Here is a 19,557-nt window from a genome sequence, read left to right on the forward strand (position 1 = left end):
ATATCTTTTATATAGGCTTTTATTTTCTCCTTTATTGTTACACTTTCCCCACTTCTTAGCCCTTTCAATATGCTGCTGCTGCTGCTAAGTCGCTTCAGTCGTGTCCGACTCTGTGCGACTCCATAGATGGCAGCCCACCAGGGTCCTCTGTCCATGGGATTCTCCAGGCAAGAATACTGGTGTGGGTGGCTATTCCCTTCTCCAGGAGCATCTTCCTGACCCAGGGATAGAACCTGAGTCTTCTGAATTGTAGGCAGATTCTTTATCATCTGAGCCACTAGGAAACCAAATATAATAGACTAGGTGGCTATAATAGAATAGAAACCAAATATAATAAACAACAAGCATTTGTTTCTCATGGTTCTAGAGACTGGGAAGACTAGATTCAAATCACTAGCAGACTGGTGTTGCGGTAAGGACCTGCTTCCTGGTTCAAAGACAGACATCTCCTTGCTGTGTCCTCATATGAAGCTGAGGTGGAGAGCTCCCCAGTGTTCCCTCTATCAGGGCACTAATCTCTTTCATGAGTAAGCCACCCTCCTGACCTAATCACCTCCCAGAGATCCTCCAAATACTGTGACACTGGGAACTGAGTTTCAACATAGGAATTTTGGAGGGATACAAATACTGAGTCTATGGTACCCTGGTTCCACACTTCTGCTTCTTGGGAGCGTTTGTCCATTTGACTATTTGTACTAAAATCCCTTTGAGCTATGTTTTTAAAAGAATCTAGGCTGAGACGGTAAACATCTGCCTACAATGCAGGAGCCCCAGGTTCCATCCCTGGCTTGGGAAGATCCCCTGGAGGAGGAAATGGCAACCCACTCCAGTACTATTGCCTGGAAAATCCCATGGATGGAAGAGTGTGGTAGGCTACAGTCCATGGGGTCACAAAGAGTCGCTTTCTTTCTTTCTGTACTGTGAATATGACATACATGTGCACATTTTTCTATAAATAGAGTCCTTAATTTTATTTTCTCCACGTGTCCATATATCTGTTTTACAAAGCATCAGAATAGATAAGATCTTTAAAGGTGGCTCAGATGGTAAAACGTCTGCCTGCAATGCGGGAGACCAGGGTTTGATCCCTGGGTTGGGAAGATCCCCTGGAGAAGGAAATGGCAACCCACTACAGTATTCTTGCCTGGAAAATCCTATGGATGGAGCCTGGTAGGCTACAGTCCATGGGATCTCGAAGAGTCGGACACAACTGAGTGACTTCACTAAACGGGTGGAGATTAAAGAAGACAAGAAAAATCCTACTGAAACATATTTTAGATAAGGACATAAAAAAGGAAGCCCACAAAGAGAGAAGGCATGGTCATTTGCCGAGAGGTAATACTAGAAGGCTCACATTCCGCATATTGGAAAGACTAGGCACATGGGATTTTGAAATTCTGGAATTACCCCAAAATCAATCTTAAAATTCATGATAATTTGGAAACATGTACTGAAGTGAGAGGAATAAATCACTATAAAAATTTATTACTTGGAAGTAAGTACAAGATGCTTTCTTTCATGTGCCATTCTTTCAAGCTGGAAACAAAGTAAATATTGAAACAGAGACATTTGGAAGTGGAGGCTTTTGTGTGGTGGATAATTTCAAAAGGTCTGTGGCTACTTGGTCTTGGTAGTAAGTGCTTGTTTTAAGATGAATTTAAGCTTTATTTCAGTTCGTCTAGTCAAGGCTATGGTTTTTCCTGTGGTCATGAACGGATGTGAGAGTTGGACCGTGAAGAAAGCTGAGCGCCGAAGAATTGATGCTTTTGAACTGTGGTGTTGGAGAAGACTCTTGAGAATCCCTTGGACTGCAAGGAGATCCAACCAGTCCATTCTGAAGGAGATCAGCCCAGGGATTTCTTTGGAAGTTTAGTTCAGTTCAGTCACTCAGTCGTGTCCAACTCTTTTCGACCCCATGAATCACAGCATGCCAGGCCTCCCTGTCCATCACCAACTCCTGGAGTTCACTCAGACTCATGTCCATCGAGCCAGTGATGCCATTTCTTTGGAAGGAATGATGCTAAAGTTGAAACTCCAGTACTTTGGCCACCTCATGCGAAGAGTTGACTCATTGGAAAAGACTCTGATGCTGGGAGGGATTGGGGGCAGGAGGAGAAGGGGACGACAGAGGATGAGATGGCTGGATGGCATCACTGACTCGATGGATGTGAGTCTGAGTGAACTCTGGGAGTTGGTGATGGACAGGGAGGCCTAGCATGCTGCGATTCATTGGGTCGCAAAGAGTCGGACACGACTGAGTGACTGATCTGATCTGATCTGATAAGCTTTATTTAAACTTGTAATTCAACAATGATTCTGGGGAAATATGGTCAGGAGCTGAGGTGGAAACTATGTAATTTCCATGAGCAGGGACTGTTGACTGTTGCAGTTTATTAGGGTAATAGTTTCTCAAACTGGCTAGATTACAAACAAAAACAAACAAAATCCACAGCTAGATTCTGTTCTTTGGATCATCTGTGTTAATGGCTATAGTTTGTCTTGATTTGACCACCTGATTACAAATCACACTCAAAGTCGCCTGTGTCCTCTCCTGGCCCCCGCTATGTTCCCCTAACTCTCTGGGCACTCTAGGAATAGAATCCTTGCTACTAAAGGATATGATTATTTATTTTCATGTTTGTTTCTTTTATTTAAATTTTGATAACCACGAGGAAAGGTATTCCTCATGTTTCATGGAGTGCCTAGTAGGGAGTATTACTTTATAATTGTTGAATAAATGTAACTATTTTATAAGATAAATTCTTTTTAGATAATACTTGCATATTTTATATAATACTTACAAAGACAGACATATTAACAGAGTTTATAAACTCACATAAGAAAATATGCCATCAGGGTCTGTAGAATTAAATAGAATTACCCCATAAATTATATGCCTATGTATTGATAAAGAACAGTAGGACTGAGAACAAGGAATACAGATGATTATTCTCACAACTCACAAGAACACTAACAATTATAAGGATGTCCATAGAAAAGCAGAAAGTATACCTACTTTTCTTTTGCTAAGCCTACATTTGACCTTTGAGAGCTCAGCAAATAGGGTCTTTCTAAAAGCCCGTATTTTAAAAAAGAAAACTCTTGACTTATTAGGAGAGTCTTCAGAAACGTTTCTTCATATATGCACATGGTAAATATCACACACTGAATCCTGCACCTCCCCTGTGATTCTTCTGTACCTGAGAGACAAATGATCTATTTGGACACAATGACGTTATGCCCAATCGTGGAGATCAACGTGCGTGGAAGCCGAAGCGGAACAGCTCTGGTGGAAGTGCTCTTTCCTGGAAACATCTGCTGCCAGCGGAGTGTTTACATTTTGGCAGCCCCGGCAGATGGATTCTCAGGCAGCCCATCTGTGCGCGGATGGAGGCTGGAGCGACGGAAGCTGAGCAGGACAGATAGCAGAGAGACCGCTTACTGAAACACGCTGAGTGGTTCTAGAAAACGCAAATTAGCACCTCATTTATAGGCTTTTTCTCTTCCTGTGCTATTAATGTTTTAAAGCTAACTTATTTGTGTGTTGTCTGGAATGAGTCATAAAGTTTAGGTTTGGGACTGCTCTTCGGAATGTAGTCATGGTATGATTACTGTTATAAAAAGAGAAAAGCTGTTAGTAAAATTTAATATAAAGAGTGTAGAGAATAAATATATGTTTAAAATATTTTCCTATTTGAAAATATTCTTCAAAACTACTTTACCCTATGGGAAAAGAAAAAAACACTGAGTAAAGGAAGCATCAACCTTTCTAACCGAAGCTCTTATCTGTTCTCTCTGTACTGGTATTTATATTCAGAAGTGTTAACCAAAATGGTGTTCTGAAGAACATAATTTCATAATTTAATAGGATTTTTATACAAATTATGTATGACTTTTAAACAACAGAAATTTCTTCCTTTATTGCAAGATTTCGCCGATCTTTTCCTATGTTAATATATTTTCTGAATCTGCAAGGAAGAGACATACAGAGTTGTCATCCACCGAGCAAATTTCTGTCGTGCGAGTCCTGGACCAGTGTTTGCTTCTGTTTACTTGAGAAATTCCACGTTGGAATCAGAAATCAGAAATCTGGAAGCAAAAATATTTTTAACAGAGAGACATTTATGTTAGCATTTCATAATTTGTTGATTGAGATTTCAGAAATTCAGCACCCACACGACTGAAGTCTATCTTTTAGGAACAGACTGAACAATGCTGATATTCTTCCATCTGAGATATTTTTATTTTTTGCTTTTATGGGCTCGTGCATGATGAAGCCAGTATATAGGGGAAATCATTAAACTGCTCCTTAATTTGGAGACTAGGTTACTTCCATTCTCAGGAAAAGAAGGAAACTAATAAAAAAAAACCAATATAAAATGGATGAACCTAGTCATTCGCAGAATTTCAACCTCAAGATATTTATGTAAATATTTAGTGCTAAACTGTTAATGGAGAGGAAATACTCATTCAATCAAAATGTTTGTATAGAAATCTCATAATTAGACTTTAAATGCAGTGCCATATATTTTGTGATAAAGTCAGATTCTAACATAAGACTAATCCAGCTTCCATGAAAAAATATAGGAAGCAAGAATTAACAGTATTTATGGAGAACCATACAGGAGACACTGCCCTGGAAGGTGCAGCTCTGTCATTAGAGATGATCATTCCCTTTTCACTTATTAGACTGCTCCCAAGTCTAAATTATGACGCTGCCTGTATGACCCTGCCTACAGTCCACGAAGAGTCGGACGTGACTGAGTGACTGAACTGAACTGACAGACGTATCTCAGCTTTTAATCTATGCTCACTAAGTAACGGCTTAACTTGCAAACTAAGTTTCCAAGGGAACTTCTTGCCAGTTATTGGCAAGTATTGCCATCAGTATTGGCATCAAAACCTGATGGTTAAGAAAGTGTACACTGAAGTCAGACAGACCACTTGAATTCAAATCCTTGTTTTCTCATTTCTGGGCTTCGTGACCTTTAGCGAATCACATAATCTCACATCTATAAAAATGGGATATTGCAGCTCACATCTCATGGGCACATGTTGAGGTCTGATTATATCCAAAGAATAAACAGGGATTGCCCCCTGTATATGGATCTTTGAAAGAAAAAAATTACACAAATACAAACAAGATTGATATTCACCAACCCTTGTTCATGGTTCACTGTTGGTCTCCAGCAAATATTTTAAAATTATGGAAGGTAAAAAGTGACCTCATGAAACTAAAGTTAATAATTTTGGGAGAAAATAATGCAGTCAGAAAACAGACTAGTCAGTTCTAGAAAGCCATGAAAGCTTTAAAAATGTGGTTTTTAGGATCATCCTTTGGAAGTTGAGATGCAAACAAGAGCAAGTGGGTGTAATAGTGTTTGCAATCACAAGTCACAGGGCAGCCATAAGAATGCGTAAGGAGCCACTGGCTTCTTCAGCCATGAAGCTGGAGTGACTCACTGACAGTAGTCACTGGGAATACAAATTGGATATAAACGACTGTAGCTTATGTAACACTCTATTCCCTCAACTACAAACACAATGCACCACACACACACAACACCTGTTCAGGATTCCCGGATGTCCATGAGAGTGTTGATATTGTCCATATTGTTCTGTATACACTTTAAAGAAATGACTGGCTAAATTGCAAATAGCTGGGGCTAATGTGGAGGGAAAACAGGAACCCTACGTAGAGCTTGTTAAAGCTGGTATCACCCACCTTATGTTGATGTGCAAAGCAGAACAGACCTTGTAGATATAAGAGATAAGAGAAACATGAAAAAAATGGGGTTTAATTTATTTTACAGTTTTACAAATGATAAAACAATAACACCTGATTGCTATACATAAACAAAAGGGAAACAGTGTTGAACAGAATGAACTGGACAGAATAAACCTCATCTTTCAATTCCACAGATGATATAAGAAACACTCAGTAGCAATTATTCTATGCAGCAATACTACCTCTGTAAACTCTTTTTTTTTCCCCCTGCTATATACATTTGTAACTCTTGTGCTTTTGCATACACAAAGAAACAGTAATTATTAAAAGGTGCTACTTAAATGCAGAGACAATGGTTCTGGAGCCACAATCTGAAAACTGCAATTCAAATACATTGCCAGCTTGAAGACTTTTTTTTTTTTTAATTTTTTTAAAGATTTGGGTATACTAGACCCTCATTATAACTCTAGGTATGAACAACATATAATTTAGTTACAAAGTAGATCCCTTTAAAGCAGGTTAGCAACTGAAGTTTCAAAAGAACTTCTTTATTCTAAAGAGGTCTTATATCCAGAGTGCTTCACAGCATAAACCCTGAAGACATGAGCGTAACACAAATCTAGTGTGTGTATATTACAGACTCAGTGTGTATACACACAGACACACATATATAACATTGTATATATGTATCACACATGTCTATTTGTACTATGTAGATATATCTATAGCACATATATAATAAAATATCTATTTCTAGGTGGGCTTTATTTGGATTTTCTTTCATCAGATAGGAACGATAACCCTCTCTCACTCAACTTGTCAAACATTGGTATATTGATCATGTCTGATGGGGAAACTCTCAAACTGGTAGAGGTCACAACTAACTACACATAACTCTTCCTATACCCCTTCCACAATTATGGATACTCCCAACAATAACCACATAAAACAACTCTTTTATGAACCAAACACCCCACTGTGTGTATTATGACTAACGGGCTCAATCAGAAATAAATTACTTTGTTCACCCTCTTCCTGCGTAGTAGCTTAACAACTAGTTGGTATGTACACTACCTACAGCATTATTTAAATAAATTGCTTCTGTAAGCATATATGTAGAAATTCCCATTAGCAACTGATATACATTTCATATGATATACAATACATAAACACATTTGAATGCCCAGCACCTTCTTTCAGACAGAAAAACTTTCAGTCTCATTTCATCAGTCCTGTGGGCTCAATCATCAGATCTGCCCAGAAAAATCTGTTACTGATTTATTATTTTTTATTCCAGCAACTTAAGTATAGAACAGGCTGGGTAATAATGATGAAAATGTTTCCATGGCCTCTTCATGTCAACAGCACAGTAACAACCATGTTCTCAAAGGGACAGGAGTGTTTCACACTCAGCTGCCTGAGTATTGCCAGGTACAGGTTTAAATCATGAAAAGGAAATAAAATATTAAAGCTGTGAACATAGTCTCAGAAGAAAAAAAAACAAACGCAAATATTTCAAGTATGTACTTATAATTTGATTTCATCGTGATCGCTTTTGCCCCCTGATTGGTTAGATCTGAATTCTTTTTCTTATTCTTGCTGTCAGCCTTCAGTAATCTGCCTGCCCCACCCCTGTAAGAAGGCCATAGTGGATGGTGAAGGGGGAGGGGAGATGGAAAGCGCTACAATAGGGAATGGATCGGTCTTGTACAGTTTGTCTTCTTTGAACACTAAACGCCTTTAATTAAATTCATTCTTGAGTATTGAAAGTTCCCTGAGATGAACAAAAGTAGTCTCAGTCGATACTGAAGCCCTTTTTAGATGCTGAGAATTTTCAGAACTGGGCAACATATTTAGAGAACATAAAGCATAGGGTAACAAAGCAATGTGAAGCTAAAAAGGCACTACTCAATGCATTTATGAGATGAACATCAATGCACGGAACAGCGAATGTCTGGGATGCTTTTGCTATGGCCTTAAAATTGTCTAAACACATTTGTTGAAAGCGCAGACAAAATAGCAAGGTACCTTGATGTTGCTTTTTACCTTCAATGAGTTCTGAGATGTATCTTATCTATAAGAATTGACTTGTGATTTCAAAATGTTTATTGAATTTAAATTAAAGACTACTCAAACAGCTTGTCTGCAAGTCCAAATTAAGTAATCGCCTACTTTTGATTGGTTGGGTAAATCAGACTTTTAAAGTTTACATTCAAAATATAGACCTAATCCTTTAAAAACTTCCCAATAATAAGAGGTTCAGTGATAAAAGTACATCATATTCTATCCATTTTTGGCTATGTATCTCTTTTCTGGATTCTATTTTGTTTTATTTGAGACACATAAGTTTTCAGAAAATATAATCTTCTATACCCCAAGGTTCTATCGTATTTCTAAAAAGAAAACCACATATTATTAATATATTGAGAACTGTATTACTATGAATATCCTTTTCTTGATAACATATATATATGTATATTCTTTATGCTATTTATTCTTTTCAGGCCTTCTTCGCCAAGAAACAAAACATATATATTCCTCATGCTATTTCTTCTTTTCGCAGATTGCCTTCCCTAAGAAACAAGAAGTAATCTATGTTGTTTCAGGCCAAGAGTAGAAGTGGAAACGAAGCACTTCTGCTTTCTAAAGAAACAGTTTACCGTCAGAATTACCTACCAGCGTAGTAATTACCAGAAATTGGCCTGTTGGTCAATTCTGTTATATGTTAAAATTTTCAAAAATCACTTTATTAATAATTTCATGTGCTTCTCTGGAAACACATTAATGTGATAATGTGAATAAATTTAACTATAGAAAAAATATTGGTCAATTTAATTAATCTGAAGTTCAAAATACTGACATACAGTCTCATTGTTAAACCTCTTAAAATTATCTCTGTGATGAAAACAGCACTCTATTAATCATATTATTTCTGCACTAAGAAATTTTAACAGTCATCTACAGAGCAAGTCAGTGTTTCTATCTGAATTAACAAGTGGGATATCAAAGAACTGGAAGTCACATTTCAGCCCTACCAGTCAAACATTTACTCTAACGGGCAAATGCTTCCAGAAAATCATTATGAAATGTAAAAGCTGTGGAATCTTCCTTCAAACAAAAATGAAGGTTGAGTTTGGAAAATTTAAAATACCTAGAGACAATTTTCACATTAGTAGCCTCGTAATATACTAATATGTTATTTTCATGAAAGGAGACTGGTTTCTCGTGTAGACACATCAGTATAATCTTTGGTACCAAAAGTAATTTTTTTTTTCCTGCTAATTTTACCATCTCAGATGACACAGAGTTTGTCTTTCTTTTAGAGTGGCTCAAGATTACTGAGTGAAACAGTTTAGCTGGTACCTTCTACACCACTGGGAAAAAATTGGGAGGTTTACAGTTGTGCAAAATAAAACTTTTTTTACAAAGTTATTGTGTGATAACTGCTTAAAAAATACAAGAACTTTAAAAACGATCACTTAAAGCTCAATTATCTCATTCATATTTATCTCAGAAAGGATTTCAAAGCACCCCGATACCCAAAAAAAAAGAGACTCCAGAAGGCAAACAAGAACAGAAACAAAACATAAAGTTTATCATGATCAGACTCAGAGTCCTGACTGAAGGCATTTACTTGAGTTGTTTAACCTTACAGATTTCACTGCTCAAACTGTTTCCATCTTGATTTCTGCTGACAGGACAGTTCAGTTTCCCCAAGGGCTGAGCTGTGTTCCTGGGTTCCTCTTCTCATGTGCTTGGCGTTGCAGTGGCAACCCAACAGTGATGAACATTTTTGCTTCGTTAACTAATGACGAGTGCATTGTTGGATCTTGTAAACACTACTGATTATACATTCAAACTGTGTTCTGAGTGGAAGTGGCACTTACTAGGACCCTTGAAGTCAAAATACTTAATTTTTAGAGCACTTTGCAGGTATTTCATCAGCTGGTAGTAGATGTCTCATGAATGTCCTTTAATCACCTTTCAGGTAAGTGGTGGATGCTGCAACCCAGTCTTGTATTGGATCCTGTTTTTCAAATCTTAGGAAGCATCTTCAGAAAAGAAGTGCATATTCAGTCTGCTTGTATGTTTCAGGTGTGCTTTATTGCTTTATGCACTTTCCTGTTGTCAATTTCAGAGCTCCTCTATTATGTAGCACATTTAATGTTTTGAATTCTAACGGCATCCTATGAGGACTTGCATTGGAAAAGTACCTATATTTTAAGTCATCATAGTAATGATATTTGACAGCTTTCCCATTCAAATCCTTAGGGAATGGCCAGAATCCATACAGGTGAATCTCATCACAGAATCTCGTGGCAAGTGTATACATGAGTAGACCTGTGCTGGGTCTTTTGATGGGAACTTTGTTTGTCAGCCAGTAACTGGAAAGAAAAAACATACACACAAGAGAAGAATTTAGAGAAGCATTCAATATAACCTATAGCAAGCATACTATGTATAAAGTAAATGAAATGTGAAAAGTAACTGTATAAGTGACATTAAAAAATTGCTGAAGGAATAATATATTGCTCATGCATTTAGAAAATTGAATGCATTTATTTTATCTTTCTTATCCTTTATTTTCTTGCTTATTTTGAGGTCACATGAATAGCCAAGAGACCAAGAAGGTGAGTAAATATTACTGTGGAATCTTATATTAAAAAGAACTAGAAGAAAACATTTATAGAACCTGCAGAGTAGAATCTTTTCAGAAAGGGCTAAATATAACTGCAAAAGGCACAGTAATTGGGCAGTGATTAAGCAATTTTCTCAGAAAAAGAGGACTTGAAACTATGCCTACAAGTTTCCAAAATCTTTCACATTTCAATTAAAAATCCAAACATAAATGCTTTGCCTGTACTGCCGGGGTCCAGCCCCGGCTGATCCAGGGAGTTCAAAGCAGGGACGGCGTCGGTGAGGATCAGGATACAATAGCTTCAATTAGATATTAATTAGAGATGTAAAGAGTAATAGAATGAGGATAGCTCAGCAGGAAAATTCAGTGGAGAAAAGAGGCTGAGTAGCTTGGTTTACACAGGAGACCAATAAAACTTTAAGACAAGAAGCTTGCACCACTTACGTAGGCCGCAGGCGTCCTTCCATTCTCCCGAAGGAGAGGAGACACTGAGGCCTCCCCAGTCGGATCTTAGAAGCCCAGGCATAATTAGTAAGCATGGTGGGTTCTGCGCTCCAGATGGAGACTCAGCCAGAGTTTGAGAGAGAGAGTGACATGGGGAGACCAGTCTTTCGAGAAACTGATGCCAATTCTTTATTTTCCAGAGTCTGTTTTTATACACTGAGATGTTATACAAAAGTCACACGGGGACAGCAGTCCTGACTTTTATTAAAGTCAGGTGTTTCATACAAATGTGCACAGAGGTCTGAGGGGTATTACATCATCTTCTGGCCAGGGGGCCTGCTGACAATTTATGACCCTCTCCTTGTGACAGCGGTCAGTCAACCAGGACACTTATTTCTCCAGGGGTGATTATTCTTAAAACAGACGCCACCCAAATAAAGTTACATTCCTATAGGGTGAGGGTGTAGTGGGTTTTAGTTAAGGAAAGAATTTAATTAGCCTAAGGTCTAATGTGATTAATATCAAAGGTTAATACTTATTTCTTCTATATATTCATTAATGTGTGTAAGGGCAGGGGATGTGGAGACTTAGCAACAAACATTGGCTCAACAAATGAAAAACCCTTCACCAATACAGTTTCTAATCAGCCCATTATACTTATACTAATAGCTTTCTAACTTTTCTAAGGAACCTGTTTTTAGAAGGTTTAAAGCATCTCGTGCCTCTCACGGTTGGGAGGCTGTGAGCAATCACATGTGGCCGGACAAGCCTGTCAGGCAGGCTAGAGAACCTTCAGAGGAGTTTGTAGGTTGAAACACTCTTGTCACGCCCAGGAGTTTTTATTAACTGGAGCTCTAAGTTAACTCCTTCTCTGAAAGAGGTGGTGGGGGACAGGCTCCTGTAAAGTCAGAGGTGTAGGTGAGAGCACAAAGTAGTAAAGTAGGCAGGCTCTGGTTATGGGGGTAGATGCTCGAGGATTTCCAGGGGGACTCCTGAGGTTCGATCCCGCCTTTGCGTATGTCGAGCCTCCTTCCTCATGACCTTTGCCATGGGAGCAGTGCCTCACACTGGCCCCCAACACTGTACTATACTGACTTATTCAACTCCAATTTCTAGGTCACATTTTACTAAAGCTAATTAAGAATACTGCCTCAACCCACAGAAGAACAAAAACATAGCACAAGTAACCAATATTTGTAAATCGTTCACTGCTTATGCTGTGATTTGATAGAAAAATATTTTTCAATGCTGGTAAGTATTTTATACTATTCTTTTAAAAAGGCAATAAAATACTCCAAAATGTTTGATCCACCTTTGTTGCCAAGCTTTGTTCACCTGAATAGCATGCACAGTCACAAGTTAATCACCACCTCAAACAGGAAAGGAGGTGTCCCAGCCTTCTCGCCACAGTCATGATCTTATATGGGGTCAGCTAAAGTTAAGGAAGAGTGTGGATTTTCTTTGATATAAAAAGTTGTCTACACTGCCAGAAAACTCCTAATCCCAGGGACTATGAATCAGTGAGAACTTCCAGGAAGGACTATACCTGCATACAAAGCTCAGCAGCACCCAGCTGCCAATGGTACCCAGTGCAGGACGCCTCTCCCAAACAACAAGCAAGAAAAAAACACAAAACCAGTCATCAGCAGACGGGATTCCCACAGACATCCCAAATCATACCACCTCACATAGTCCTGTCCATTGCAGGGGAAAAAGATAAACTCACCTCCTCCCACTAGAATGCAGGCACAAGTAACGCCCAACACTAAACCAACACAACCCACTGGACCAACTGAGGGCAGAAATCAAAAGGAAGAAGGAATACAACCCTAGAGCCTGGGAAAAGGAGACGTCAAATGGAGCAAGTTGGGAGGGTGGGGGCGGGAAAAAGACAAGACACAAATATAGTGCAAATGAAGGAACAAGGTAGAAACTCACAAGATCAAAAGTGGTCTAGTTACAAATGAATTTAATAAAATTTGTTTTTTTTTTAATTTTGGTTTTTATTATCATTTCCTATTCAAGGAAATATATAACTGGCTATCCAAATATGAGGGTAAGATTGTTTGATTCTGGTCATTGCTATATTTAAATCCTTTCCTTAGATTTTACATAATATTGTTTTCCTTTTTCTTTTCTAAAAAGTAATTTATGAAGTTTTCCTGGCTGGATCAAATACATCTACACTAATGAGTACAAAAACCCAAATTTTGTTTTATTTAATTTGGTTAAAGAAATATTGGACTTTCAGACCTCACTACATCCAAAACAGGGGAAATATACTTAGCCGTTGTTATTCCTGTTTTCCTTTTTTTCCTTCTTTCCTGCCTTTTCTTTGAACCAGTATTGACCTTTCACACTTTTTATTTTTCTTGTTGGGTAAAGGGCATGTGCTGAATATTGTGAGCAACGTGAAACGTGTTATGAACTTTCTGTTAACGCAAGTGTTTTGAGAAAGCATATTCTCAGTAAAGAAGGTTATTAAGGAATTTTTAGAGAAGAACATCTAAGAATTTTCTCAAAACCCAAAGGCAGGAGCAAAACCCGTAGCACATATACTGTTAACATCATGAAGAAACCACAGACGGATTTTGTGCAAGGAGCATAAACTACAGCCTGGAGGCTTTGAAGAAACTTTGATACAGCCGGCAGCTCTCTCTGCTCTGAGAAAGCAGGTGTTCTTAAGATGAAATGGTTATTACAGGAAAGTTTTGTAAGCATGATTTGTGTGTGGTTACAAATGTCAGCTGAGGCAGTTGGTTAGTTTAAAAAGTGCATTTATAAATTTTTAAAGTGAATGAAGTAAGCTTAGTTAAAAAAAAAAAAAAAAAGATCATTTCCATCAGGGAATGTCAATTACTGGAAATAGTCTGGCAATATATGGGCTTCCCTGGTGGCTCAGACCATAAAAAATCTGCCTGCGATTCAGGAGACCCAGGTTCAATCCCTGGGTCAGGAAAATCCCCTTGGAAAACGGAACGGCAATCCACTCCAGTATTCTTGCCTGGAGAATTCCATGGACAGAGGAGCCTGGCAGACTACAGTCCAAGGGGTCACAGAGTCAGACATGACTAAGTGACTAACACTTGGCAGGACATTGGTCATGCTGAATTATCTTATTTCTAAAGTGGGAGAAAAATAGATAGGAGCAGAAAAATGTAACACTATAGCATTTGTATGGGACATCAAAGTCACATTGTGTGTAATTACAAGATCATGTTATAAATAACTTTTGTGATGTTTGGCATACAACAATTTGAATAATTAAAAAAAAACTGACACTTTTTGAGAAATAATGAAAATAAATAACATCTTATTTGTTTCTAGAAAGAAATCACAGGAGAAAAGGCCTTAATAAATGGCATCAATATGTAACAGATAAATTTAAACAAAATCATCTAAAGCAGGTCAAGAACTAAAGTCATAATTATTGCTGTAACATTCTGTGAAATTAAAAAAAAAAAATGAGCCAAACCAAATACAATCAGTAAAAGTTTACTGAGTGTTTAATATAGCTCTAAAGTGAAAACTGAAGTCACTCAGTCGTGTCCGACTCTGTGTGAACCCATAGACGGCCTCCCACCAGGCTCCCCCGTCCCTGGGATTCTCTAGGCAAGAACACTGGAGGGGCTTGCCATTTCCTTCTCCAATGCATGAAAGTGAAAAGTAAAAGTGAAGTCGCTCAGTAGTGTCTGACTCTTCGAGATCCCAGGGATTGCTGCCTACCAGGCTCCTCTGTCCATGGGATTTTCCAGGCAAGAGTACTGGAGTGGGCTGCCATTGCCTTCTCCGATAGCTCTAAAGTTATGTTTGAAATCGTTTAGGCCAACCTAAACTATCAAGATTCAGTATTTGTCCAGGAACACAGTACAATTTTAAAGAATCTGTGAGTATCTACTTATATACAAGCTGGTATTTAAAAACTACAAGTTTCTTGTGAACAGTTCATTGAAATAGACTGTTAAGTTTTTAACTCTAATTAGGAAAAAAGATGGAAGGCAATTAACTGATAAAATAATGAACTATTCATACTCCAATTCAGTACAAGCTGTTCTAATTTTTATTTCAAATTCTTATCTATTATGGTTTAAAATTCAGCAGTGTTTTCAATTCAGCAAATAATCTAGTTTCCACATATCTATTTCTTTGAAATGAATGCAGAAGAAAAGTATTACCTATAATCCAAACACAAATTGACAATTACTGCTACAAGGTGCTGAATCCTTTTGTTTCTCTAGCTGTTTTGAATCAATATATATTAGAACCACTCATAGACATACATAGGATATTTTCTATCAGCTAGGCTCAGTTTTATTTCAAAGACTATTAATCCCCCTTTCCCTCCCTTCCTTTCTACTTTAATTTTCTAATACTCTGTCTTGTATGAAACAAGCTCACCCTGGATTTGCCGTGTAACTTTCTATAGATGTAAAACTTTCCACAGTTATTTCTGCTTCCCAGCAAGGTATTTTATCTTCTCTTCCTCCAACATATCAGTCCCATTTCTTATTTCAAACGAACGCAACTTGAAATGCTTTTACTCACCACATTGGTGTGCTATAGTAGGCCAAATTTATTGTCAGAAGTTACGGGTGTGAATCCGTAATATAATGCCTATGAGTCCTTGGGAAAACTACTTTACTTCTTCAGACTTTGGTTAATAATATTTAACATATAACATTGTTATAGCTCATATGGTAATAACTGCAATGCAGAGGATCTGGGTTCGATCCTTGGACCAGGAAGGTCCCCTGGAGAAGGGAAGGTCTGCTGCTGCTTCTGCTGCTAAGTCACTTCAGCCTTGTCCGACTCTGTGAGACCCCATAGACAGCAGCCCACCAGGCTCCCCCATCCCTGGGATCCTTCAGGCAAGAACACTGGAGTCGGTTGCCATTTCCTCCTCCGATGCATGAAAGTGAAAAGTGAAAGTGAAGTCGCTCAGTGGTGTCAGATTCTTAGCGACCCCATGGACTGCAGCCTACCAGGTTCCCCCGACCATGGGATTTTCCAGGCAAGAATACTGGAGTGGGTTGCCATTGCCTTCTCCTGAAGGGAAGGTCTACCCACTCCAGTACTCTAGGCTGGAGAATTCCACAGACAGAGGAGCCTGGTGGGCTACTGTCCGTGGGGTTGCAGAGAGTCGGACAGGACTCAGTGAAAAACACAACATTGTTAGGATAAAGTAAAAGAGGTAGTAAGGACATAGGAACATAGCATAAAGCTTGACACGCAGTGGTGGCGGTGATTTAGTCACTAAGTCATGTCCTACTCTTGTGATCCTGTGGACTGTAGCCTGCCAGGCTCCACTGTCGATGGGATTCTCCAGGCAAGAATACTGGAGTGGGTTGCCATGCGCTCCTCCAGGGGATCTTTCCGACCCAGGAATTGACACACAGTGAGTAACAGTAGTTGAACTTCCATGTAGCCCACAAAACCTATTCTTCAATCCCGCGCCCACAGCCTACTTTCTCCCGGAAACATCTGAAACTACAAATGGGTTGGATGTGTCATTTCATCTCAGTGGTGTGTTTCCTTAGCTGAGAAACAAAACCATCTGACCGTATGGCTTTAGGGTTTCCTCTGTTTACAAGATTCGATTACTGTTTCAAATCTCCGTGAAACTGCATGCTCCCTGAAGCCGCGGGAAACTCTTGTTCCAGCTCTAGCTTCCTCCTCCCATTCTGTTCCCTTTACCTTCTTTAGTATTTAATACATTCACAGCAAATGCATTTGATGACCAATCGATATTATAATGGGTAATCACAAGCTTAAAATAAGGAGTTGAGAGGTCACTGAGGATCTGGTCTCAGACACATCTCTGCACCACTGAAAACGTTAACTGTCTTTGAACTGTACCAGGCCCAAGCTCACCACCAGCTGTGTTCCCAACAGCACCTGGCAGCTGCAGCCTCCAGCTCTCAAGGTCTTTCCCTGTGACTATGCAACCATTTCGGATTCCAACCAAGCTTTACTTAACAAGCACCCTTACTTTTTGCCAGGTCCAATTATAATGATTGATACACAACTCATGTAACTAGGGGCTTCCCTCGTAGCTCAATTGGTAAAGAATCTGCCTGCAATGCAGGAAATCCAGGTTCAATCCCTGAGTCAGGAAGACCCCCTGGAGAAGGGAATGGCAACCCACTCCAGTATTCTTGCCTGGAGAATCCCATGGACAGAGGAGCCTGGTGGGCTACAGTCCACGGAGTCACAAGAGTCAGACACGACTTAGTGACTAAACCACCACCACTCATGTAACTAACTGCAACCTTGAGATTGTTTTCCTTTATAAGCCTCCTTCATTGTATAGTTCTGTGGTACACAATTCAAGTGTTTCTTGAATATATATCTCCTGGGCAAATATATGTCTCCTAACAAACTCCAAATAAACACCTTTTTATTTCAATTAGGTCTCCGTTTCTAAAATTCTGCCCAACATACTTAATAGATGCTTCTTGATTTTAAAGCCTGCAACAGGTTACATTTTCTCTCATAATCAATTAGATAATAATCACCTCAGGAGCCAACATGCATGATTGTTTTCAGAAACACATGTTTTTGAAATTAAAGCAAAAAATGTTAAATTCAAAGTAGTATTTAACATACTGATGATAGCTCATACTCAACACACTGGCAAATAAGGAATATTAATTTGTATTTATATTTAAACAAAGAAGTCAAAAAGCTTAGAAGTAATATATTTTTTCCTCTTCAAATATTATTCTTCCTGAAATCAACCAAGGAAATTTCTAGAAGAATTTGAATAGAGAGAATGAATTCCCACTGTGCCAACAGTTTTAATATTATACTATAAGCAAAATATCCATTCAAGAGTCCAGAAATTATTTTCTCTGGGATGGGAGGTGGAGTACACAGCCCAGTGTGCCTGTGCATTCTGAGTTCCAATGAATCTTCTGTATTTCTCCACTCATACTTACCCTCCCGCAACCGAGCTTTGAGCTTGGCTCCAGAGGAAGATTCTGTTAAAGGTACACAGTGTGGCTTCTGGGTGTACAATGTCTGCAGAAATCTCAGACATTATAAAAGAATTCGTTTTCATTGTCTTTGCAGAAGATGTTTGCATCTTTCCAATTCTACACTCCACACCCCTAAACTAATTCTTTTATAATATCTGAATATTGTATTCTGGAATTGTGTCTTCCACGCTTGTCATTATTTAAGTTCATTGTTAGGAGGAGTATGTGTGTTCAGATTATAAAGTTTAAGACTTCAAAGCAATCATCCCTGGGCATTCTGAAATAGAATATCACTGCTGTTTTATTTTCAACTATTCAAATTGTCCTTTCATTGTATTCCCAGTCTGCAGCATACTACATAACATGATTTGATTTTAAAAGTGCATAAAACTTATTTTTTTCGTAAAACTCTTGTGGTAACCTTCATGATATCTTTTAGAATTGTTGAGATAGCTTGGCTTGTCACAAAACTAGGGTTGGTGATTTTTTTTTTTTTTTAAAGAACTTCACTGAGTTCTCACTGTACTCATTGAGAATAATTTAGTCCACCATGAATTAATTCTATTATTCCAGAGAAGCAAAACGTGATAGATCTTATACCAAATTCTTATCTGAGGAAACAAAAGGACAGAGTAGCATATTTAATGTGATTTGGCAAGATAGGAGTAAACCCAGGAGTAGGCGATTTATTAAAAGGTAGTAACAGTAATAATAATGTATTATTTATAATGTGCCAGAGACAGTGTTAAGAGTTCCATATATGTAGCCTTCTTCCTTTGACCCTTACCACAAACCTGTAAATGTATTTAACAGATGAGGACACCAAGGCTTGGGAAGGTTAAATAACCATATTAAGGTCATGGAATTTGAGAATGACAAGCCCACATCTATCTGGCTATGATGATTTCAATTTCAGCTAAAAAAGAATAGGATTCCTTAGCTTCTACAAAGCCTTCATCTTGGAACAGCAAGTCCTTAGGACAATCTGCAACACAGAGTTCACATCAGGAAAAATAAACAACTGTAGGGTGTTTTGGTGATTGACAGTCTAGTATCAATAGTGATGTGTTTTATGGAGGGAACTGTCTTGGCTTTCTTTTTTTTTTTTCAAAGGTAAATAAGAGCTGACCAGTATAAAGTACCCACTTTTCCACATAAGCACTCTCAAAAGTGTTTGAAGTCAGAAGATGATTTCGTAGTTTCAATATGTAACTTATTTAACCACATTGAAAATGCCAAAGGCAGTGACACTGAATCAAAGGGTAGGGATTTTCATGCAGATTTGAATAAGGCTTCTAAAAGTATTTTGAAGTGTCATTAAAATGAAAGCAGGAATTTGCAACCTCAAGAGGTCAAATTTATCAGTAATCTTTTTCTGTGTGTCCTTTATATGCAGAGCTCTGTACTGAATAGGTGATAAAAAGAAGACAGAAAATTCTTTCTGCTGAGGCCCTTCATAGTATACATACAGAAAATATTTTATCCACCTTCATAAGCCTAATTCATCAGAGGCATAGAGAGCTCAGAGCTTGTGAAAAGGAATAGGGTTACTATTGTGGGCTAATAATCTACATTGTATTTGGTTCCTATCTGTTACTTGATGTATACTATAGAAATGAGTCTTTTGCCTGATTCTTTGACTCTGAATTCACTCTTCTTTTCATCTGACCAGGTACACTGTCAGGCTGAGCGTAGATATAGGGGTAAGAAAGTCTAGATCCACTTACACTATATTGGCTTTGCCAAGAGTCTCATGTTTTATCACTGAA

General features: G+C 38.3%; 1 protein-coding gene across 1 annotated transcript in view; it reads right to left on the reverse strand.

Moving 5' to 3' along the window:
* Positions 1-5,782: 5,782 nt before the first annotated feature.
* Positions 5,783-19,557, reverse strand: part of ST8SIA4 (ST8 alpha-N-acetyl-neuraminide alpha-2,8-sialyltransferase 4) — a 103,439-nt gene continuing 89,664 nt past the window's right edge. Inside the window, exon 5 of the mRNA XM_005904635.3 lies at positions 5,783-10,113. Coding sequence (XP_005904697.1) covers positions 9,831-10,113 — 283 coding nt within the window. The 3' untranslated portion in view covers positions 5,783-9,830. The remainder of the gene's footprint in view (positions 10,114-19,557) is intronic.

Source organism: Bos mutus, chromosome 7, assembly GCF_027580195.1.
Source record: "Bos mutus isolate GX-2022 chromosome 7, NWIPB_WYAK_1.1, whole genome shotgun sequence".
NCBI lineage: Eukaryota > Metazoa > Chordata > Mammalia > Artiodactyla > Bovidae > Bos > Bos mutus.